The sequence below is a fragment of the Crassostrea angulata genome, chromosome 8 (genome assembly GCF_025612915.1).
Source record: "Crassostrea angulata isolate pt1a10 chromosome 8, ASM2561291v2, whole genome shotgun sequence".
NCBI classification, from domain to species: domain Eukaryota; kingdom Metazoa; phylum Mollusca; class Bivalvia; order Ostreida; family Ostreidae; genus Magallana; species Magallana angulata.
In genome coordinates, this window is record NC_069118.1 from 59,684,896 (window position 1) to 59,710,624 (window position 25,729).

The 25,729-nt window shown below is 34.5% G+C and overlaps 2 protein-coding genes across 2 annotated transcripts; both read left to right on the plus strand.

Moving 5' to 3' along the window:
* Nucleotides 1–14,113: 14,113 nt before the first annotated feature.
* On the plus strand, nucleotides 14,114–16,042 carry LOC128161726 (uncharacterized). The gene is made up of 4 exons (XM_052825101.1): nucleotides 14,114–14,235; nucleotides 15,053–15,111; nucleotides 15,337–15,552; nucleotides 15,841–16,042. The coding sequence occupies exons 2-4, from the start codon at nucleotides 15,066–15,068 to the stop codon at nucleotides 15,978–15,980; spliced, it is 402 nt and encodes a 133-aa protein (XP_052681061.1). The 5' UTR covers nucleotides 14,114–14,235; nucleotides 15,053–15,065; the 3' UTR covers nucleotides 15,981–16,042.
* Nucleotides 16,043–20,793: 4,751 nt separating this feature from the next.
* Nucleotides 20,794–25,040, plus strand: LOC128161576 (uncharacterized; the record flags this gene model as incomplete). Its single annotated transcript, XM_052824889.1, has 6 exons — nucleotides 20,794–20,920; nucleotides 21,403–21,482; nucleotides 23,163–23,271; nucleotides 23,713–23,807; nucleotides 24,244–24,430; nucleotides 24,903–25,040. Coding segments are annotated over 5 exons (585 nt in total), but the record flags the coding sequence as incomplete, so codon positions are not given.
* Between the last annotated feature and the right edge of the window lie 689 nt (nucleotides 25,041–25,729).

Below are 25,729 nucleotides of genomic sequence, written 5' to 3' on the forward strand. Positions count from 1 at the left end.
CTCTTCATGGAATAGGTGGACTTATGATGAACAAGGTCAACAACTGGTTATGTGTTTGAGAGGAGAGGCTCAGAAGTTGTTAGGTGATCTTGCCATTGAGCAGAGATCTGATTATGACTCACTTAAATCAATTCAGACAAAAAGGTTCAATCCACAAGAGTTAGTGATAGCTCATAGGTGTGAATTCAGGTCACGTAGAAGGAAGTCTGGTGAGAGTCCTTCAGACTATGGCTATTCTCTAAGGAGACTAGGGTGTTTGGCATTTCCCGACATGACATATAAGGATAGAGAGATCAATGTTCTCGAACAGTTTATCAATGGGATAGGCAACTCTGCTATTCATGACCATGTTATTTTCCATCATCCACAATCATTAGAAGCTGCTATATCATTAGCTACTGAATTTGAGGCAGTTAAGGGTTCTCAGTTACATAGGTCAAAACCTGTTAGAGTGGAAGATGTAAATTTGGTTCAATCTAAGTCAGAGTGTGGTTCTAAAAATGCAGATTCCTTACATGTTGAACACCAACAAGACTCTCCCTCAGAGTCGAAGAGTTTGAGTGAACTGTTTAAGACATTAGAATGTTGTGTAGATAAATTGTCCAAATCAATTAACAGAGTAAATAGAGGAGGAAGGAGACATTCTGGAAAAATGTTATCTGTAGAATGTTACAATTGTCATCAGTTTGGACACATAGCTAGAGATTGTCCTGAACCATGTCAAAGGGGTTCAAGTAATTCTAGAAATACAAAGACAGACAAACAGACAAACCAGGAAAACATTTAGGGGTTGCTCTAGATGCCCATAGTGTGGCCCAGCCTTGTGATGTGAAAGAGGGCAAAAATATTAGGATCAATGTGTTGAGAAAGTCTTGCTTATTGGCCAATTGTTCTGTTGAAAATGTTGTACATAAGTTTTTAGTTGACACAGGTTCAGTTGCCAGTATTTTATCTAAAAATGTTTTTATGACTTTGAAAAATAGACCAGTATTAGTAGAAACAGACTTGAGTCTCACTGCAGCAGATGGTGGTAGGTTGAACATATTAGGGACAGTTGATCTTCATTTCAACCTCGGGAATTATAGTTTTTGTCATGAATTTATTGTTGCAGAGATTGATGACCTCAATGGGATTTTGGAAATGGATTTTCTCGAGCAGCATGATGTGAAAATTCATATTGCACAAGGCATTCTGATGTTTGCCGATCAGCAATAGGTTCAGTTAGATAAAGACTATTCTCCAGTGTGTGCTAGAGTCAAGCTGTCCAAAAGAGTTGTAATTCCACCTGATAGTGAAGTCATAATACCAGGTTATGCTGTAGGTGTCAAGGACACATCTGTAAATAATATTGTTGAACCATTTCAGTTTCTACAAGAGAAAGGTCTATTAGTGGCAAGAACTTTGGTCAATTCAGAAAATATACAATTTTCTGTAGCAAATATTTCCAACAAGCCAGTTAGATTTGAAAAACATACAACTGTTGCTACATTGCAACCTGTAAATATTGTACAGTCAAATCCCAAGTGTGAGTCAGTTGCAGATGATTTACCTGAATTACCCGAACATTTACAATCTTTGTTTGATAGAACATCCAAATGTTTAACTCAAGAACAAAAATCAACTTTGTTCGATTTGTTACTTTCCTACAAGGACATTTTTGTTGGTCCGGACGGGAAATTTGGTAGAACCAAGATAGTTAAACATAAGATAGATACAGGAGATAATAAACCCATCAAAATTCCCCCTCGTAGATTACCTTATGCACAGAGGGAAATAGTTGAAAAAGAAATACAGAAAATGTTAGATAACAACATCATAGAGCCCAGTGAGAGTCCATGGTCTGCCCCTTTACTATTAGTGGAAAAGAAAGATAAAACTTGGAGATTCTGTGTAGATTACAGACAATTAAACAAGATCACTAAAAAGGATGCTTATCCTTTACCTAGAATAGACGAGTCTCTAGATGCTTTGGCAGGTGCTTCATGGTTCAGTACTTTAGACCTTGTCTCAGGTTATTGGCAGTGTGAAATGGAAGAGGAAGATAAACCTAAGACTGCATTCACTTCACATATGGGTCTATTTCAATTTCAAGTTTTACCCTTTGGAATTTCAAATGCCCCTAGTTGTTATGAAAGACTAATGGAATTAGTTTTACGAGGTCTTAGATGGGAGAAATGTCTTTGTTATCTTGATGACATCATTGTTTTTTGATCCAGTTTTGAACAAGCAGTTGAAAATCTGAAAATAGTTTTTGACAAATTGAGATCAGCAAATCTAACACTTAAACCATCTAAATGTGACTTGTTTCAGCGAAAGGTTTCTTTCTTAGGCCATGTTGTTACAGCACAAGGGATTCAATGTGATCCCGATAAAATTAGCAGTATTGAATCTTGGCCAGTTCCTTGTAATGCTACAGAGGTTCGTAGTTTCTTAGGTCTTGCAGGCTACTATAGGCGGTTCATTCCAGATTTTTCAACTATTGCTAGTCCACTTACATATTTGACTAGAAAAAGAATAAAATTTTTGTGGACCCCTATACATCAAACAGCTTTTGACAAACTAAAAGAACTTCTCATTTCAGCTCCCATTTTGGCATATCCAGATAATCAGTCTGAATTCATTTTAGATACTGATGCCAGTAACACTGGTATAGGTGCCGTCTTGTCTCAAATACAAAATGGGGAAGAAAGAGTAGTAGCATATGCTAGTCGTACCTTAAATAAGCACCAAGTTAAGTACTGTACAACATACAAAGAACTTCTAGCTGTGATAACATTTATCAGACAGTACAGACATTTTCTGTGGGGTAGGCACTTTACTGTTAGGACTGACCATGCGTCCTTAGTCTGGTTAAAAAAATTTAAAAACCCTGAAGGAATGTTAGCACGATGGCTCTCCATATTAGAAACATATGATTTCAGTATAGTACACAGACCAGGGAGGTTACATTGCAATGCAGACAGTTTATCACGTAGACCTGCTAGCTACTGCAAGCGACATGATTGTCCTGACTGTCATGTAGAGAATCATACTTGTGAAGGGGCACTATCAACAAACAAGGATCCTCATGTTGAATCCGATACAGTGAGAGTGGCTCCTCTAAGGACTTCTAATGAGTCCGTCAGTTCAGATTCTGATCATGATGACACAGCAAATTGGTTGCATACTTGGTCCCATGACGAATTAGAAAAAATGCAGCAGTCTGAATCTGCGATTAAACAAATGGTTAGACTTAAACAAACATTCAATGCAAAACCACCCCGTCATATTGTACTAAATGCATCTCAAGAACTAAAGACATTATGGGGACTATGGGAGTCTTTGATACTAATAGACAACTTATTGTACTATAAGTGGAATACATCACATAATGAAGTCTTACTGTTAGTAGCTCCCAGAGAAGTCAGATCTGTAATATTTCAGCAATTACATGAAAATAGAACAGCAGGACATTTAGGTAGAGAACGTACCCTTAGATCTATCAAACGCAGAGTTTATTGGCCAGGCATGTCATCAGACGTCAGACGATGGTGTAAGGAGTGTGACATATGTGCTAGGGCTAAAACAGGTCCAGGGTTAGGTAGATCTTCTCTTTGCCAGTCTGTCACAGGTGCACCATTGGATAGAATAGGAATTGACATAGTAGGACCTCTCCCAGTAACAAATGATGGCAATGAGTATATCATAGTTTTGTGTGACTACTTTACAAAGTGGGTTGAGGCTTATGCAGTTCCTGATCACCAGGCATTAACAGTAGGTGACAAAGTTGTCAATGAATTCATTTGTACGTTTGGCGTACCCGAGCAAATTCATACCGACCAAGGTCGCGAGTTTGAATCAGAGCTGTTTTCTGTTTTATGTAAAAAGCTAGGAATAGAGAAAACAAGGACTACGCCTTACAGGCCACAGTCCGACGGACTAGTCGAAAGATTTAACAGAACTTTACAACAAATGTTGACCAGCTATGCCAATGACAATAGAAATAATTGGGATGAAAATTTACCATTTGTTCTTATGGCTTATAGGTCTTCAATTCAAGACAGTACTGGGTGTTCTCCCAATTTACTAATGTTTGGTAGAGAAAATAATAGTCCCATTCATCGTATCATAGGTAATCCTCCAGGTACCCCTAATCCCATCTGTCCTGTAGAGTATATAGAATGGTTAAGGAATACGTTAGAAAATACACATGAGTTTGTCCAAGAAAATCTCAAACAGGCAGCGACAAAACAGAAAAAGTACTATGACAGGGGTTTAAAACCTAGAACTTTTAAAGAAGGTGACTTTGTGTGGAGGTGGTATCCCCCTACAGCAGGTATTAAATTAGGATTAGGGTGGATAGGTCCCTACAAAGTTATTACAAAAATCACAGATGTGACCTATAGAATAAAGAAAACACCTGAAAGTTCATGCATTACAGTACATGTAGATCATTTAAGACTATATGAAGGAGTTGTACCACCATTAGGTTGGGTACCAGAGGTTATCCCCCTTGAAGAATCAATGTCAGATAATGGTATTGCCCCAGTAGAAACTGAATCCAGTGAGGATGAAGAAGTTTTATCACATTTTAATGTAGAACCCAGCCCAGTTATAAAAAGGTCCAGAGCTGGAAGGACAATTAAGCCCAGGGATATCTATTCACCCTGAATCAATCTCTTTTATTTTTTTTATTTTATTATTTTATATACTTTGATATGTAGTAAACATTTGTGGATGTGAATTCTGATATGATTGATAACGATTAATGACTCAGTTTTCTAGATTTATGTGGAAGTAAAATACTTTATATTCAGTTAAAATTATCTTCTTTACTTCTTAAAATTTAATGCTTCTCTTGAGCTCCATTTTGTTTTAAGTTTCAAACCTTATAGCTGATTCTAACTTTTGAGGATATAGTCGATGAGAGTTGTTTTATTTTTTTTTAAACACCGTAGTTGACCATAGGAGAAATATCTATAAGTTAGAACAGTACATTCTGTCTTTTAATTTTATCTAACTTCAGATTTAGAGATAATCATTCATTGATAGAAACTACATGGTATTTGTGGTTCAGTAGATGAACATATTATGAATTATCTTTTCTGAGTTAGATCTTCATATAATAAATTAGATATTTTGTTGATGTTTAATGATCGAGAAAGAGATTAAATACTGGCCATATTTAAATCTCAGTATATAGAGACTATCAGTTTAGATTAACGATAGTCATGGAGTTAAAATCACATATATCTAATTTATATACATAAATATCTTTAAGCAGCCTAATAAATTAATAACTTGTAGCATATGGAGTTAAGGGAAATGCATAAAATATGAATATAAACAATTTATTTAATTTTTGTCTTTTAAATTATTTTGGTAGCTTTCAGCCATGGAGGACGTTTTGGATCTAGAGGTCTCAGAGAAAGAAATGCAATTTCTTGATGAGGAGGGAGATGAGTTCCCGGAAGAAGGGATGATTTGTCCCGTTCCGGCCTGTACCAACGGGAAACACCTCTTTAAGAAGTACAATAATTACATTGCTCACTTCGACAGGTTTCATAAGAAGAATATCTTCATCTATAGTTGTCCTATTTGTAAGGTTAAGGACGCAAGGAAATCAGAAATAACCAGACATTTCAAACGTATCCATCCTACTCATGAAACACCTGCATTAATCGGGAAACTGACGAACAACATTAAATTCATAGATCCAGGAACGTTTAAGAAGCCCAGGAAGAGGATCCACCGAGAAGAGCGGGAACGAGCTCAGCAACTAAGGAGACAAAACTTGCCATCGCAGCCTTTGTTTGAATTGTCGGACAATCATAACCCTAGGGACCAAAGATATCCAAAAGGCGGATTCCTTCATAAATGAACTGTGAAATTTATAATATGTCTCAAAATTGTCTTTTGTTATATTTTGTATACAAAAATTATAATTTTTGTTTTTAAGGAGGGAGGAATGTAACAATTTTGATTTTCCTGAAGATATATTTGCTTTAATTTAACCCTAACTTCATTTCTATTACATACCGTTTAGTCTGTATTACCATTTAAGTCCTGTAAGCTTTATATTTCGATGTTTGACCATGGTCCTGTAATATTCCCTATTTATTTTGATTTCACCGCCATGTTGTCATTCTTCCCGAACGTATTTTATTACCTGCAATTTCATTGGTCGAGACCGATAATCTCAGCTTATAGGATTATAGAATTAATTATAGAGTTTTATTGGTCCGCTAGGTATATATATAGGGCCACCCGGCAGATTTGAGTTCACTCTGCTAGGGTCAAGAACTTAGGTTCGTTTCCTTTTCTCTCTTCTCAAGAACTTCGTGTTCGTTTCCTATAGTATAGGCTAGGGCATTCTTTAACTATGTAATTATATTTGATAATGTAGCCTTAGTAGAGTCACTTGGTTGATTCAGGGTCGAATTAGATATCCCTTACATATAGATAATCTGATCCAATGTTGTCTGTCGTATAGTTCAGTACGTGTTACTATTTTTATACTTGGTAATCCCCGTGCTCATTATTGACCTTTGTCCTTCTCTAAAAAGTATGGCCACCCACTAGTGCAATAAATACATATTTTCATTCCTCCCTCATAAATTATCTCTATTATTAAATTTTTGCAATATAATTTATTTTCATATTTCTAGTAATTTATTTTGAGAATATTTACACTCCTCCTGTTATATTTGTGGAAAATATACTTGTTATTTGTTATCAATTATTTAAAGTCACATTTTCTTTGGTGATAATAAATTATTGAAACTTTTCAATTCTTTTAATTTATATAACAAGGTGTTGAACATAATCTGGAAATCAATACAGAACCTGGGAAAACCTTTAAACAGTAGAATTTGGGGCGTTATTATTATTTCTTTATATAAGAATTATTGAGAACTGTATCAGTTGATAAAACTTGAACTTAGAAGAATATAGAGTTCTTTAACAGTCCCATAATCCTCTGTTTCCGGTTACAGTGGTAATAGCGGAGGTGATGGTAATGAAGTCGGATTTGATGGATTCAGGGTTGTAGACTTTTGTAATAATTTCTAAAAAAAAAAAAACCGCGTGAATGGGTCTGTGGAATCGTTGAGGTATAGTTTACAAATACAGTACTGGGAAAAATAACTGTCATACAGGGTTTTCTGTGTACCGTTGGGGGGAAACGATTCAATGGTGTTTGTATAAGCACCTGAGTTTGGATCTACAAAATTTACCGAGTGGTTTACTGTCAAATGAGTAAAACCCTCCTTGTCCAAAGAATTGTAGGCTTTCCAACAACCACTAATTATAGTTGATCCGGGTTTAATGTGTTGTTTTATTATATTGACAAGGGTATCGGCAGTTCTGTTTTCAACGGTTGTGAAAAAACACTTTTTTGAGTCCCGCTCTATGCCCCTTAAACACCCAGACTCCATCCACCCGTCTGCCCTTGTGATATTTTCTTTTCCCAAACTTGCTTCCGTCTATTTCCACTACAATTCCCGGGCCACCGATGACATTGTTTTCATTGGTTTGCAGAATGTTATCACAAACTTCTCTGGCGTAGTTATAGTGTCCAGTCCACTATAGTCCTTTCACAAACTCCCAGTTCATGGCACACAAACTCCTGGTTACATCGATAAACCCAAAAATAGGTTATGTGAAGAATTTGTTCTAATGTCAAATTGTGATTCTCGAACCACGATCCTTTTCGAACGGAAACTTTTTTATGACATTTCTTGTTTGAACATCTCCAAACGTAATTATCCCGGCTAAAGGAGGAACTTTTTCGAAATCCAAAACGCCCAATTTCACAAAATTTGCATATACAGTCTTTAAGATTAAGGAGTAAGTTAAGATTAATTAGCCATGCAATAATAGATTCTGTAGACTCACATATTTTTGCTAGATCCTTAAGCTTCAACGGCATCACGTGTATTTATTTACATTGCAGATGTCAAACTATGAAAATTACACCACTAGGCATGCGCAGCTCGCGCTTCGTTAACGATCATACATCATCGATATTCACTTTATAAACATCAATATATATTGAAATTTATTTTAAAATTAGGTTGAAAACTCTCGTTTTAAAAAACGAAGTTTAAAACCATAAAAACTACCGTAGATTTCAATTTTGGGGTCAAATAGCTCAAAATCTCACAATTTTTAGCTCACCTGAGCTGAAAGCTCAAGTGAGCTATTCTGATCACTTTTTGTCCGTCGTCCGTCCGTCCGTCCGTCTGTCCGTCCGTCTGTCCGTCTGTAAACTTTTTACATTTTGAACTTCTTCTCTAAAACCGCTTATCCAATTTCAACCAAATTTGGCACAAAGCATCCTTATGGGAGGGCAAATATAAATTGCAGAAATAAAAGTCCGATCTGTATTCAAAGCTGAGAAAACCTTGAAACTGTAGAAAAAGGGGGGTGCATTTTAAAAAATCTTCTTCTCAAGAACTACTGATTCCAATTCAACGTAGTTTAGCATAAATTATCCTAATGGGAAGGAAAATATAAATTGCAAAAATTAAGGTCTAATTCTGTTTCAAATCTGAGTTATTACGAAAATAATAATAAAGGAAAGGCGTGTTTCAATCAGTTTAATAGCTTCGGATTCGGCATCCGGTAAAATGGGTAGACAAGACTTGGCCTGGGCAAAACAAATCTGCAAATTATTAATCTGCCAATCTCATTAAAATTTCAGGATATATGATGGACCAGTATATTTGTATTTGCTGTAAATATTGCTGCAAAATAATGCGTATTTGGAATTGACGATTGCCGATCTGCCCCGGCTTTTATTTTGCCACGGCCCGGGTTTGCGTACCCATTTTACCAAGTCTCGTATTCCATACATCTAAAACGAGGTTCTTTGTTTAAAGCAGCCATGACATTATACGAAAAAGGGTCGATCTGACTATGATGAATTTGCTTGTTGTGCAACAGTTCGCGAATGATGGGAAATTTTTGAAACATGCAAAATATATTGGTGCCGATTTTGTGTAGTAAATTGAGGCTAAATATATCAACGCGTGGAAAGTTTTCACACATGACGTTGGTGTTAGCTTGTTCTGATTTTCGTTTCGTTTTCATTATTTATGCTTTGTAACCTGGGAACTATCGTCTGTATTTCGTTATTTTTACGTATCAAATCAAACAGAGACTTCGGTAAATCAAACAGTTAACTGTTTACCTGCGCAAATTAAGCAAAATCTGATGTATCAAAAAAGTACTGAAATACAATTCATTCTATCGGTAATTCGGCATTATATTTTGCGTAATGGTAGATTAATGCAATAGGTTTTGTTGAGATGCTCGGCATTTTCTCGAGTTTATTCAGTTTAAATAGAGTTTGATATCGCTGTCGGAAATATGTAGGTATATACATGTACATGTATATATATGATTCATTTCGAAAAAATAAATTGTGTTCTTTATTTGTTATAGTGCATGTTTCTTGTGTTTTAATTGTGTACAATTTCTATTTACTAACCATATTTGAGTGTTAAGCTTCGAATTATAAGCAAGATACAGAGATTTGCTCACAATTCTATGTTTGTACACAGATCTTAAAAACTAAAGATTAAAAAAGTAAAAAAATTGTCAATATTTATTAAGAAAATTTTCAAAGTCTCTTCTTCCAGAAACTTATTGTATTGTAAACTTAACCTTTTTTAGCTCACCTGAGCCAGTCTTCTTCTCAAAAACTATTAGGCCAGGAAAGCTCAAATTTGAGTGGAAGCATCCTCAGAAAGTGTAGATTCAAGTTTGTTCAAATCATGGTCACCGGGGGTAGGGTGGGGCCACAAAAGGGGGATCATGTTTTACATAAGAATATATATAGAGAAAATCTTTAAAAATCTTCTCAAAAACTATTAGGCCAGAAAAGCTCAAATTGAAATGGAAGCATCCTCAGGGAGTGTAGATTCAAGTTTGCTCAAATCATGATCCCCGGGGGTAGGGTGGGGCCACAATTGGGAGATCAAGTTCTACATAGGAATATATAGAGAAAATCTTTAAAAATCTTCTTCTCAAAAACTATTAGGCCAGGAAAGCTCAAATTAAAATGGAAGCATCCTCATGTAGTGTAGATTCAAGTTTGTCAAATCATAGTTCCCATGGGTAGGGTGGGGCCACAATTGGGGGATCAAGTTTTACATAGGAATATATAGAGAAAATCTTTAAAAATCTTCTTCTCAAAAACTATTAGGCCAGAAAAGCTCAAATTTGAGTGGAAGCATCCTCAGATAGTATAAATTCAAGGTTGTTCAAATCATGGTCCCCGGGGGTAGGGTGGGGCCACAATTGGGGGATCAAGTTTTATATAGGAATATATAGAGGAAATCTTTTAAAAATCTTCTTCTCAAAAATATTTGGCCAAGAAATCTCAAATTGGCATGTAACCATCCTTAGGAAGTGTAGATTCAAGTTTGTTCAAATCATGGTCCCTGGGGGTTGGGCGGGTCACTAGGGGGATGAATTTTTATAGAGAGAAAATCTTTAAAAGTCTTCTCCTCAAAACTATTATGCCTGGAAAGGCCATATTTGAGTGGAAGCATCCCCAGATCATATAGATTCAAGTTTGTTTAAATAATAGTCCAGGGGTAGGGTGAGGCCACAATGGGGGATGAATTTTTACTGTGGAATATATAGAAAAAATCTTTAAAAATCTTCTTTTTAAAGAATTTTTGGCCAGAAAGGGTTTAAACATGTGTAGAGGCATCCTTGGGTAGTGTAAATTCAAGTTTGCAAAATCACAGTCATTAGTGGTAGGGCGGGACCGTGATGGCGGTTTGAATTTTTACATAGGAATATAAAGAGAAAATCTTTAAAACTATTCTGGGAAAGTGTTCAGTTCAAAACTCAGTACTTAGTGTGAAAGCAAAGGTTATGCAGATTTAAGTCTGATGAAACCATGATTCCCTATAGAAAAATGGGGCCATGAAATGGGGGAGGGGGGTATATAGGAATAGAGAAAAATCTTCTTACAGGTACAACAACAAAAGGGGCTTGGTATTTACCAAAAAATAAGAGGTTGATAAAAATTGGCAGATTTTCAATTTTTTTTAGCAAGATCTACTGTACTCAGTTGTCAATATATTTTGATACTGTAATGCTAATTTGATCAGAATTAAGGCAATTGTTGCTCAGGTGAGCGATGTGGCCCCTGGGCCTCTTGTCATTTTTATCGATCGCTCACGCGATCTCATATATATATATATATATATAGAAATCGCCTACGGCGATACTATATTTTAGCGCGTTTTTGGAGGGACCGGTAAAGTAAAATCTGTTGAATGAATGCGCAACTTATGGTGGCATATCTCTGCCCCTTGTGTGCAAGCTATTTTTCTATCAAATATGTCGACATGCAAGATAAACATGTTGACATGCAACATAATTATGTCAACATGCAACATAATTATGTTGACATGCAAGAAAATTGCAATCAGATAAGAATTAAACAAAATCTCAAAAATTCTCAAATATCACCCACTTGTGACATCCAAGATGCTTGATGCTACCTTTTTATGTCGACATGCAACTTATTTATGTTAACATGCAAGATAAATATGTTGACATGCAACTTATTAATGTCAACATGCAATTTATTTATGTCGACATGCAACTTATTTATGTCAACATGCAACTTACTTATGTTGACATGCGAGATGAATATGTTGACATGCAACTTATAAGTTGTATGTCAACATAACTAAGTTGCATGTCGACATAAATATGTTGCATGTCAACATATTTATCTTGCATGTTAACATAAATAAGTTGCATGTCGACATAAATAACTTGCATGTCGACATAAATAAGTTGCATGTTAACATAAATAAGTTGCATGTTGACATTAATAGGTAGCGTATCTAGCATCTTGAATGTCACATGTTGGCGATATTTGAGATTTTTTATAACTCTTATTTGATTGCAGTTTTCTTGCATGTCAACATAGTTATGTTGCATGTTGACATAACTATCTTGCATGTCAACATATTTATCTTGCATGTCCACATAATTAATCGAAAAATAACTTGCACACAAGGGGCAGAGATATGCCACCATAGCAACTAGTCCGAATTTTCTATTCACACACGCTTTGCCGGTAGAGCTCGCTTCGGGCCGGCGAGCTGCACTCGCTATTATGACGTCACAAATCTTGAACGCTATAAAATGCAACGTCATAATCGAAAATAAAACGCTTGTGGCTGTGACAGTGGCTCTTCCATTATATGTGAACTTAGGATAAGATAGAAATGTTAAGGTATAAATCACATTTGCAGACTAGGCAAGAAGTTAAAAAATGTAAATATAGGTAATGAATCATTATTATTCAAAAGATATAGTCTCATTACTGCAGCATAATGTGCAACCAATTTTCATAACGCGCTAACGCGCGTTTCTCAAATTGGATGCAGACAAAGCAGCAGTTATGAGACAAAAGAGAGGTTTAGCAGACAAACGGATACGCGTACTTGTACATGTAGTACGTGTAGGTTACAAGTTAGAACTTGTAGACGCTTACCAGTTCACAGTTCACACACCAGTTTTCTTGTTTAGTAGTTGTAATGTGTACCTGTACGTGTAAATGTTTTAATGTAGGTCAAGAAATGTCCTACTAAGCTGAGAATTTTAGTCAAATTCGAAAAATGAGAATTCTGTATGTGTTGATTTGATTATACATCATTGTTTATATAAGTATATTTTTATTTATCACAGATGAATAAACTAACAGCGCCATTGCATCTTTTGGAGGAAGAGATACGTGTATTAAAACTCCAATAACATTTTAAATGTTAATGTTAAGGGTTAAAAAATAAACTTATTTGTTAAAATAAATAGTCAACAGCGAAACAGAAGCTATAAGTTTGACCTTACGGGAACTTTGCAATGTATGTTCATTCGGGTACATACGTGTAGAAATTCGTCATTACACAAACTGATGACGCAATGCACACATTCTCCTTTCTACACGTACATGTTGGTTGGCTAAATCTTATATCTTTCAAAACATCATACTTGTATGATGATTCAATGCTCAAATGAACTTGTTGGTCAAACCATGCTTCTCGGACGATTTGGATGAATTTCAAATGTGCTTGCGTAAATTGGAATTCTGGGAAGAAATTTACACTTCGTGTTAGAAAAATTCGAAGACATTATGAAACCGGCCTGTTTCTAGGTCAAACTGCGCATCAAGTCTGGAGCCACAGTCCGGAGTCCGCGTATATCTTTAAAACTCTCTTAGTAAGATTGAAAAGTAAATATATTGGAAGTAGTTTGCCACCAGACAATGAAAATCAGAGAGGTATATCTACAAAATTACAACTTTAAGTATTGAGTATGTGTGCCTTCATACATTGCATGTACATAGCTACACGCTTAAAATAAATCTCCTCACCTACATGCAGTCATGAAAATAAGGCTACAAACTAGATGTGCACCCGCATATTTTTATTGTTCTGAAAACTATTTATCTAGTATTTTAATAGATCGTGTTTTCACTTTTGCCCTAAAATAAGAATTCCGCTGGCTGACTTTGTTAGCTTTTTAAAAAGCTAACCTTGTTGCAATATTGCAACCGTCAAGCGATAAGTGCGTTAATCATTTTGACGTTATGAAAAAAGTTCACACAGAATTGTACGTTTTCGCTATTTTATTGGTTCATATAAGGAAGCATATTTGTAAAAGTAAATTAAGATACATGTATATGAATAAAAACATTTGCAAAATTTCAGGAGCATTATTGACAAGACCTTAAACGAATATTGCTTTAAGATCTGTTGAAAAAGATTTGTTTTCAACAGTTTCACAGTTTTTGGAAATACATACCCTGTAATGGGATTTTAAAAGTAGGGCTCGGAAAGACATAAAAACGTTCTCTACTCGGGTCCTAAATTCTTTGACATGCACTCATTACTGCTATTCTCATATTAATAATTTAATTCTCCTTTTTGACCCCATGCTGTTTTCACCCATCGGTCCCCCCGAAGTTATCATTAGACAAGCACGGGGTTTTTTTTATTCCTTGTATCACACCACTTATCGAGTCATTTGATGAACACAGGTATTCTAATTCCATATTACAAGCCATTCAAAGGTTAGGGTTTTTTGTTGCCATCAGCAAAATTGTCCTTATAACCAGCTCAAAAACGGAAACGCTTGCGGTATATATATATATGGAATCTTACATCAGGCTAGCGACTCAACACACAAGCTGTCTTTTGCTCGGACTACTGCCACCTTTCGGTAAGTAGGCATTGTGATAAAATTTGTCTACCTTTTGATCAACTTGTAAGTGAGAGAGAGAGAGAATAGGCAGGAAGATAGTTGGATGTAAACATTTATAATTTAATAATAAAAAAAAAAACCGACAAGGTAAACAAAAATAGTCTTATATCATTCTGCATCAATTTATTTGTACCAAGTCTGAATTAATCTAGGAATCTGTAGAATGCGCTACCTGTAGATATAGACTACACCTTTAGTGCATTCTCCATTGTGAATTAAGTAATAACATGTTACAAAAAGGTCGTATGCGTACATTCAGGCATGCGCGGATCAAGAAAAAAATCAAGGTGGTGGTGGTGGGGGGGGGGGGGGTGTCCGGGAAATATTATTTGCCGGGTGATAGGGGTCTATAGGTCATTTGCGGTAGTATTACTATTTGATTTTATTACATGTTATAATGCATTTGCCACCGGCGTCCGACCTCCGACCACACTTCACCCCCCCCCCCCCCTCCTCTCTAGATCCACACATGTACAGGTAAATGTGAATGCCGTACACATAAACGTTTGACGTCTGTTTAAAAGTGCGTTACCAATAGGTTAGTCAATATCTTCAAGGTTGAATGCTCATATATATATATATAAATATATATATATATATATATATATATATATATATATATATATATATATATATATATATATATATATATATATATATATATATATATATATTTTTATGGTGTTTTTTTTATTTACATATATATATATATATATATATATATATATATATTTTATGGTGTTTTTTTTATTTACATTTGTTTTGTCTTTTGCAGATTTCCTCTTGCAATGGTTTTCAAAGTTTCCATATTTTTGCTGGCGTGTCTGACTTTAAGTAGGCTTAGAAACTTGAAACATTCTGCAGTGTATTCCAATATCATATAACAACTTATTTTCATATCGAATTTCTGAAAATTTGCATGCTAAAAAATCTGCTATTTTTATAGAACCGTAACATCAAAACGTGAGATTAATGTTTAAAGTCATTACGTCATATAACTACTTACGCATCGCGTACAACGTCATTTGCGTGTACTGTAGTGGTATATGTAATTTTCAGGTCTTCCGATTGTTGGAGCAGGTTTTGGGGGATCCCAATGTAATATTCCCGCGATTGGGAGCCCCGGGGCCACCACTGTGTGTACCGCCGACACCAATGGCTTCTGTCTGATAGACCACCTCACTGTCACAGGCCCCGCCCCCATCACTTCAATCACGTACGATGGTGTCTGTATCTGTTACTACGGATTCAGTGGGCCCAGCTGCTCTACAATGGGTATGGGGTTTCTTCTCCTTCTTTCATTTTTTTTTTGGTCTTAAAATTCGATGTTTCAATAAGGCAGACTTTATTCAGTATAGGGAATGGAAAAAAATTAAGAAAGGATAATGAAGTAGAGAAAAAGCGGAGGATACGGGAAAGAAAAGAGAAGAGAGAGAAAGAGAAACAGACAGATGTAGTCAGAGAGCCAGACAGTCTCTCAGAGAGAGAGAGAGAGAGAGAGAGAGAGAGAGAGAGAGAGAGAGAGAGAGAGTTTAGATGCTGACATATAATTGTATTTTTTAGCCTCTAGTGCATCATTCCCTAACACTCCCACTGTAGTCGCTGCCGTGACGTTAGCTGGCGCAGGCGCATATGTTTTGGGTCAGTTGGGAGCGGGTGAAATCCCTCTGGTATTAGGCTCCCCGCAGACGACATTTATTTGATTAGAGGAAGAAAAGAAATCCCTGAGGTGGAAGAAAATCTATTTTTGTCTAATAAAGATATATTGAGCTTTTAGTAATTGTTGTTACTTTGTCTTGTGAAATATCGTCATATTTTAAGATTATCTTTTACAAATGCGGCTAGAGATACGTTTAGACATACACAGATTTTAAGGTCAAGATCTAGTAAATGAATGGTGCCTATAGGTTTATCAAATTCAAGGTATAAATTCTTTTAATGGTGCTTCATAACAATATCTTTGTTTCATAGCGTGTACCGGGGCTTACATTTTTTGTAAACTCAACGAAAAATCATGTTTTAAACAACCATTTTCTATGAAATATGAAGGATAAAAGTAACAAATCTCGAATTTTTGTCCATTTTTGACTTATGTAATATATCTAGAATCCCTACAGTCTCTCCAAAAACGGCATTAAACAAGCTCTTGACCTCCTCTTTAAAATGATGTCAAATTGAATATAGGTACCGGGATTACTTTTCACGTGATTAAATATAGAATGTCAAAATATTGTTTTATTTTCTACATAATTCCTTTAAAGCCGTAAAACACGGGAAAAGATTCAATTAAAAATCAATTATGACGCCATAATGGTTCTAGCACCGAAAAGACACTCTGGAATCATTTACTAGATCTTGACCTTAACATTGCATTGAAAAACAGAATAACCCTGGTCAACCAGAGAGTGCAAAGCAGCTAAAGAAAAACCAGATAAATCGCACGCCAAATCGGAGTGATTGTTACGAACATCACAAATACAACTTGGCAAAGGATAGTAATTAAAGCTAAGAATCAATTCAAAAATTCTTATAAAACATACGTCCAGGAAATGTGCACAGTCACAATTAATGAACGCAGCATCTTTTTCACACATCATGTAAAGAACTGACCACATCATGTACAATGTGATGACTCGACAGCAGCATAAAATAAAATTGTCACATAATCTAGAGGATTAACCATTGCATGTAACGTTTTCACCAAGACACATAAAGGTTTGGCCCCCATACATAAGGATTTAGGCACAACACGGCATGAAATTAGTACGCACATGATAAACTTATCACTTAATGTTAAGACGTTGCACTGCATAAAAGGATTTTGCAACTGCACATGAAGAGTGTACCACATAACATAACGATTGAACAACAAAATCTTATGATTTTTTTCTCTATATATTTACATTTTCCAGTGTTGTTGCCTGTGTTACCACTACGTATCGATTTTATATTATAAACTTCAATTGACGCCAATTGACGCCAAGTTGATGCGCCAGCGGGGTTTGCTTATTTATATTTTAATATTTAATCGTACAATGGATTAAAATTATATGAATGCAAGTAATAAGGAATCATTCTTTTAATATTATGAGGTGATACTTTCGGTCGGGCCTTATCAAATCTATCATAAAGTCCTTCGGAAAATGACACCCCTCGAAAACCATTGACAACCTCCGCTTCGCGTCGGTTGACTATCATGTGGTGTTCATAGGGTGTCAATTTCAACTGTTACCCTCCCAAACTGGCACTATTTATATAATTGTTATACTTTCATGTTAAATACTGAAATATGATTGGTTTAGACGCAGTTCATAATTCGTTCTATTACCCTCAGCGTAAGCAACGCACTTAGCAACGGGTAACATTATATAAATAGTGCCTGTTTGGGAGGGTAACAGTTGAAATTGACACCCCGAGAAAACCATTGTCAACCGACGCGAAGCGGAGGTTGACAATGGTTTTCGAGGGGTGTCAATTTCAACTGTTATCCTCCCAAACAGGCACTATTTATTTTGTTATACTGAATGTCTTTTTTAAAATTTTTAAGAAAATTTTACTGCTTTTATATAGGAATAACGTGAATTCTACAGCGAACCGTACGCGCATAATTTTCGCGCATGTAATATTTTTTAATGTTACCCGTTGCCAAGTGCGTTGCTAACGCTGAGGGTAATAGTAAATTTTATTAACTGCGTCTTAACCAATCAGATTTCGGTATTTAACATGAAAGTATAACAATACAAATTGTTACATGCGCGAAAATTTTGCGCGTACGGTTCGCCGTAGAATTCACGTTATTCCTATGTAAAAGCAGTTAAGTTTTGTTTAAACTTAAGACATTCAGTATAACAAAATAAATAGTGCCTGTTTGGGAGGATAACAGTTGAGATTGACACCCCTCGAAAACCACTGTCGGTTGACAATGGTTTTCCCGGGGTGTCAATTTCAACTGTTACCCTACCAAACAGGCACTATTTATATAATATAGAACAAACGTCATCAGTAAATTATCAGATCAGAAATACCTATTTGTCTCGCACTGATCATGGAGGTACAGCTTCAAACCGTAAAAAGTTTTAAAACCATGTCAATTTCACGTGTTAGTTCCGTGTTCCGTGTAACCCCAACGGTTTTGTTAGTAATGTTTACATATGTATCGATCAAAGGAATCACATGCAGACGACAGACTTTTTTTTAGGATTTTAATACTCTTCACTTAATTATAAAATATCTTTGAATCACATTCCTAATAATTTAAGGGCAATTTAATACGACTATTACTGCTACACGTTAGATATTTTATGTAAAACACGCAGTAAAAATGTGCTAGAAACAGCCGCATTGATCTCTTAAAAATAAAAATTTGAGGCAATACATAATGTTTTGACTGGAACTAACACGTGAAATTGACATGGTTTTAAAACTGTTTACGGTTTTACAGATACATCTACCAGTTGAACTCAGAGGATAGGAAGGCAATCCATGGGATCCTCTCTGTTGAACAGTTCAGTGTATTACGTACAGATGATGCCACTCCTTACATTTTAGAATTTGATGCGACACAATATCGCACTTCCGAAACAAGTTTATTTGAAACCAGGTGGAATGGCTTATTTTAAAATATTAGACTTTGACCCGTGACTGCACGGGTTGACGTTGCCTATGATATCGGAAATTAACGAAATAGATACAATATCATCGACACAGCGTATTGTTGACTTTAACATAACCAAGCTTTAAGCCTAAAATAATGCTTTAATTTCACTACACTCTGCTTAGTTAGAACAATCCGTGTTTCGAGACAGGCCTTCACCACACCCGTTATGTAGCAAAGAATTGCTGAATCGCTCGGACACGATTTTGGAGAAAGTAAATGAAGCTGCATTGAGAATAACAAGTTAAATTATTCATAAAAAAAATTTTATCAACACTTTTCACAACCGTTTTTTACTCGCTTCAATATTTACACACAATGTTGGCATTCAGAACTCTCAGGTTTTTTCATATTAACTGCACTGAGTTAGAGTTATTTCCCGTATTTTCTTTGTTGACAGAATACGGTATATAGCAAATTTTGTGTTATCGTTTCTGAGTTTATCAAAACAAATGTTATATTGTGGAAACATAAACTAAAGAGCCTCCCGTAATTTAGCGTGAATGTAATGCGCATGCGCAAGATTGTAAAATCCAAAAATCCACATGATTTCCGGATATTTGTTAGGAATTTTCGTTGATTATAAATTAGCGAAGCTTGATTGCGAAAAAATAAAAACAAATTGGTAATTTTCACGTACCATTGATGTTTGAAATATATAAAACAAAAAACAGTACTCTTTCGATTTCTCGGTAATAAAGCTCAAAAATTCGAGTCAATTATTTTAATATAGTAGTATAGATATTTGAAGGATCGAGATCTTTTGGTTCCAATATAATACAAAAAATATCCCAATGAGTTAAATTGAGATGAGCAAGTTATTAGTATTATACACCGCCAGTGAGGAAATCTCTTTGTATATTCTGGCGGTTATAATGGAATTGTATAACATGAATTTTGTTTCTCTTTCGCTTCGCTCAGGCGAACATAAATTATTTCCTGTTCATAATCAATAAATGATTCCAGAAACAAACACATAACGAAGACAAAATACAAAAAAATAATACAAGAAAAATCAGTGTCGGATTATAGTTTCATCCACGCAACAGCCAGCCGGAATCTGGAGTCTGGGTGATTAATACATAAACCATCCGATCTGCTGTAATTTGACATTTAATGCCACAACCTATCATTAAGAAAAGAAAAAGTCCGAACATCTTTGCTGATTATTTAGAACATTTACCTTGCTCTCCACCTAAAGAAGGTAAATAAAATGGTCCAGCCCTCTTAAATTGAGATGAAAAACTTAACATCATCGTTAGCGACAGGACAGTGAATAGGGTTTTGAGGATTTTTTAAGAAACAAACTAAAAATTCTTCATTAATACGAGCCCGGACGTCTTAATCTAATTATCAACAGTCACTGTGGTGAAATATTTAATGCTTTTCAACAAAAAACAAAAACAGCCATCTGACCACAAGATTCAAGATACAGTCAGTTAAATATCAATACAGAATGACAAGTTTACACTTTAAAAAATAAAAGCATCTTCCGTGTTTCAATGCCAAATACGCCATATTTGTTGAGTCATTAACAATTAAACCAATGTTACTTCGTTTTAATGTAGACAAAATCATAGTTATAGTCGCTGAGTCATAGAGCCAGATTTGTTAACCTAGATTTGTTCATGATAACAATATATTAAAAATTAGTATATTAGCATAAGTTCGTCGCATTAACTAAATCAGATAATTTTTAAAATCATTTGTTAACAAAAACTCTTTTGAATTCTCTGTGTGTGGGTACACCTCATTATAGATAACATTTAACATGTTCTACTTCCCACAGTTTATAATGCTATTTTTGCATTGCGCAATTATCAAAACACTATAAAAATCCGCCTCAGATACTCATAGTGTAATGCAATATACATCTCACAATGGCGATGGATCAGCTACTGGTGCTCCTTGTGAGCTTTGTGTACGTCGTTCACGCCTGCGGCCCTGACCCTAGGCACGATCAGTCGGTCTACTGTAACTCCCAGTATGGTAAGTCAGTTGTATCTATTATTGACCAATCCACATTATACAAAAGTTATGTCCCTTGACTGCCATCTTTTGGTGAAAACCCATATATATTTCTCACATGTTTGTAACTTTTTCATTGATATCAAACAACTGTTCCTGTTTTGTTTTTGTTTTGTTTTTTTTTGGTTTTTTTTTTTATAGAAAAGTATGTATGGAGTCAACCTTAAATTAGAGGAATAACTTAAAATCCAAAGCAATTTCAACAAAAGACATTAAAATATTGTACTAGTATGTTAGTTTACTTTTTGACCTTTGGGTTGACACCGCAAAGGAAAATCAAAGGTTGCAATGTGTGGATTGGTCTATTGTCCCACTGTTTTTAAAGTTGAATTTAGTACTTGATTTTGTTCGAATAGAAATTGATCGTCTCTGGCACATCGCAATAAGCGTATATTCCTGACCGATAAAAAAGATAATTTATTGATTATGACTGACTGTTGTAGTTTTTACTGGAATCTTGACCCAATTTGACAAATCAGCGGAGGAGTCCACGTATCGGATGTTTGTGACGTCAAACTTGAAGGTATCGTAAACACTCAAGTATACCTCAACGTACTCATGGTTAATTCTTAAAATTTTGAAGTCAAAAACAACAAATTAGGAAATGAATTTTAAGTAAGTCCTTTTTTCTGCTTTTGAGTAGAAATTTTGGATCTAGTTTGATATTCCTGCATTATATCTTTATTGCACATAACAATTTGTATTATAAAATGCTAACTAAATTTATATTCAATAAAATATGTAAGGGAAAAGAGTTTAGTAAGAAACTATATTTTGTGGCGGAAGGTTTTCAAAGATAGAAATTAAATATTTGTTGTATCTACAACTTTACATCATTGACCTACGTTGAATTGAAAAGGTTTTTTAAGTACGTATAACAAAATATAAATGTTTGACGTTTTGAAAATTTCATTGCATGTAGAATTTTTAATGTCTGGAAACAACATTTTATTTTATTATTTTAAAAAGTCGAAATATTAATTAAATGATGTATTGGAAACTTTTTCTTTATGATTATTTTAATTTTATCCATTTATCCATTTAATTCATGTAAATTGCACTCTCAGTGCAGAAATGTCATGTTAAATGCACCAAAGCGCCGAAAGTAGCATTATTATTCACCAATTTTTGTTTTGCATTTTGGTCAAGTTTGTTCGTTTTACAAGAAATTAGGAAAACAACTTCGTTTCTCTTTTTTGGGGGGTACTAGTCATTTTGGGTCACATCTATCTGGAAATAATGCGTCATGTATTTGTTCTACTCGTAAATTCATTTCAAATGCCAAATACACTCTCTTGAATAAAATAGTTAAGGAAAAATAACATATTTATAGACTTTAGTTAGGGACCCTATTTTGTGGCGGAAGGTTTTTAAGAAGAAAATGACATTTTTATAACTTAGTTGTTTAAGATTACCGTAACTTAAGTTTACCCTTTTCAGCGCAAACCAAATTTCCAGATAATTTGTGCTTTGGTACCTCTTCAATTTTTCATTATTTCTATCGACATATATTTCATAAAAGTCAAGAAAAAATGAACTCCAATTTTGCCTTAAATCAGCATATTTCATGCCATATCTCAAAAGACCAATACTTTGGTTTTATCTTCTGAATTTAAAAGATTTGTCTGACAAGTCTACTATAATTTGCGACTTTTAAATAATTCCATTGCATATTGAATCGTAAATGCCAGTACAAAATGTCTAAATATCAATAAAGTGTAGAAATTGTATTTTTTTTAATTTATGTTTATTTTGATTTTATTCATTTTGAATTGTATAAAATTGTATTTGATGACATGTTTCATTCCGATAAAAAATTACAGAGGAAAAATCGATATATGTACAATTTGCACTTTCAGTGCAGAAAGGTCATACTAAATACACCGTAACACCGAAAAGGCATAAAGACCCAAAATTCTATTTTGAATTTTGGTTAATCTATGTATGTACATTTATAAAAAAAATAATTTAAAAAAAACTTAAAGACATTTGATCGCAGGATCCAATGTCCTTAAGGCTTATAATTGCTATATTCAACTTTCTACGTGTCATTAAACATCTATAGATACCTTTTTTTTTAAAATCATCATACTTATATCTAAACTTTTTATTTCCTATTGTAGAATTTATTTGTTGGTTTCCAGGATATTGCTGACTATGAAATGAATTGTGACATGGAGACATTTTATTCGAAATGTTTCAGGGACAGATAACAAGTTCACTGAGACAGAACGTCAATGTTTACAGCTTTGGATACATGTATTCATGCGCACCACCCACAGTAACTCTGAATCAGGAATATTTGATATACGGTATTTATGTTCCTTTGTATAGTGCAGAGTTTGGGCTCCTTTTTTAAATTATGATTAAAAATCAGCGTGCAGAGCAATTTGGAAAAATCAATGGATAAATAATAGTGTTTGCAAAATGAAAGTTTTAAATGATATCTTTTGAAATTACTTTGGTACTTTTAGATTTACTTTAAGAACAAATCGGTACTTTTAGCTAGTTTTTAACTATCATTTTGTTGAAGAAAAACTTCAAATAATTTAGATTTTAAGTTCTCCATAGCGGGCTGGTTGTTCGTTGTCATTTTAAGACTATATTTACCTCCTTACAAAAAGAGCAGATGGGAAAAATGTTCATTATTTTAATTAAACATAGTTTATGCCAAAATACAACATCTGAAAGCTTAAGGCAAATTGTTGACCATCTTGCTTCCTTAAGGCTGGTTTGTCTTGAACGTTTTGCAGCAAACAAAGATCCGTGGACAAATCAACCAAGGATTAAGGCCCTACATTCAGTGGACCAAACCAAGCGTCTCCGTAACTACGACTGCTACTGTAAGGTAGGTCATATCAACTATTACTTTTGTGGTCAACACTTTCAGATGATGCAGACTCATTTCTAATAAAAGTATATTTGTTTGTACATCCATAAATGTGTACGTTTGAGGCCATATACTAATATTCTAATCTTTATTTTATTGCCAGGTTATTCCTTTTGTTTGCAACTTTTGAATTGTTGTATTATAATTGTAATCTCTCTTTTAAAAATCATTTATACGTTCATGGTTTCCAAAAGAATACTTTTTGATTTTTGAATCGAAAATATTCGATAAAAAAATTTTCTCTGACAAAAATCTTTAGCGTATAAGTGATTAGTCTTGAAAAGGACAACATTTATGAAAACAATTTTGGAAATATGCTTATTCATAAAAATTGAAAACGTCGTATTAATTGTTAAGACATACTTTTTATGGTAAATGGTTGTTCTAATTCCAGATTGACTTAAAACTGCCAAGATCCGCACCAGTCATCAATAATGTACCAAAGAATAGCAAATGCGAGTTGACTGGTGTCACTGACACATGCGCAGTCAGGAATGGCTACTGTGGACGGGATTGGTCGAGGCTCGGACAGGGCGCCTGTAAATGGTTCACCTCTACCTGTTCCTAAACGTTCCTGTCAGGTAAATTGACGTATTGTAAATTGATCTACATGTACGTGCAGATTTACCTACATGAAGACTGACCTATTTATGAAATAATTTACAATTTAATTGGCGTGAAGTTAAATCGATATCCAAGTAAAAAGTGGGGGTTTTACATGCGACCATCGCGGACATCAAACGTACACTGAAGTAACTTTCGGTTTTTAACAGAATTTTATGAAATCAAGGTGTAGCTGGAAATATAATATTTGATCAAACGTAGGCTCGTCGAAGTATCATAGCCCCGGACCCTCTCCTTTAATAATGATAAACTTTTTAGTTTATAGGTGATTTTACAAAATATAATACGATTTAAAGATACTATATATGGTATGCGTTGGATTACTACATTAAAATGTTTCTTATTTGTTGAGACTTTAAGTAATTGGTTGGTTTAGATTTACACTATATCATAATACGCTTTTTCTTGGGAATACGCTTTTTTCTTCAGCTTAAGAAGTGACTGCGTCGACCACTACATGGACTGGGCGAAAAAACTAACGAATTTTGTTTTCTTTCAAAATTTAATGTCAATACACACATCGCAGAATCAATGTATTTATCAAACAATAAATAATTTAACCTCATGTTATATGTTAATTTTTATTTCAATATAGCGTCAATATATATATACTCTATTTAATCTGCTCTAGGAAAAATGTGTAAATATCGGTCTTTGCTCGCATTCAATCAATGTTAATTAAAAATACAAAAGTTGCATTACAAAAATTTCCATGAGTTGTTATTTACTTGTATATCGTTTGTTTAATTATTGGTTTAGTCATTTATTTTTTGTTGTTAATTATCTGAAATCACGTATAATGTTCTTATGAGGCGTTTTTTTACATTTCTTAGAAAAAGAGATCTTATTCTTAAGAAGTGCAGCAAATTTGAATATACTCTTCTTGTTTTTTTTTAGATATAAAGACTTAATCGTATCTTTGTAGTCTTTAACAAAAACACATCATGCTAGTAGCTCCGACTTTACAGGTTGTAAAGATATGCATCTAAAACAACATGTAAGCATCACCGATGGCAAACAGATCAGATATTGCTATTCATTTTGCTTTTTCTTACCGGTATTGTGGAATTGATTGTCTACGAAAGGAAATATTCTATTTTTCTTTCAACACCAACATCTGTACTGAAGGTTTGGCTATCAAGACTTACCATTCTTATACACATGGATTATATATATCCTTATAACAGTACCTTGATCCCAATGGTGGGATCACTTCTCCTTTCCAGGCGCGAATCATGGGATTAAACGAGTTGCGA

Excerpts from the sequence above, each read along its gene's own strand:
- LOC128161726 (XM_052825101.1), top strand. The coding sequence starts at position 15,066 with ATGGTTTTCAAAGTTTCCATATTTTTGCTGGCGTGTCTGACTTTAA. Across the intron at positions 15,112-15,336 it reads GCTGGCGTGTCTGACTTTAA|GTCTTCCGATTGTTGGAGCA; the intron begins GTAGGCTTAGAA and ends TGTAATTTTCAG. Across the intron at positions 15,553-15,840 it reads GCCCAGCTGCTCTACAATGG|CCTCTAGTGCATCATTCCCT; the intron begins GTATGGGGTTTC and ends TGTATTTTTTAG.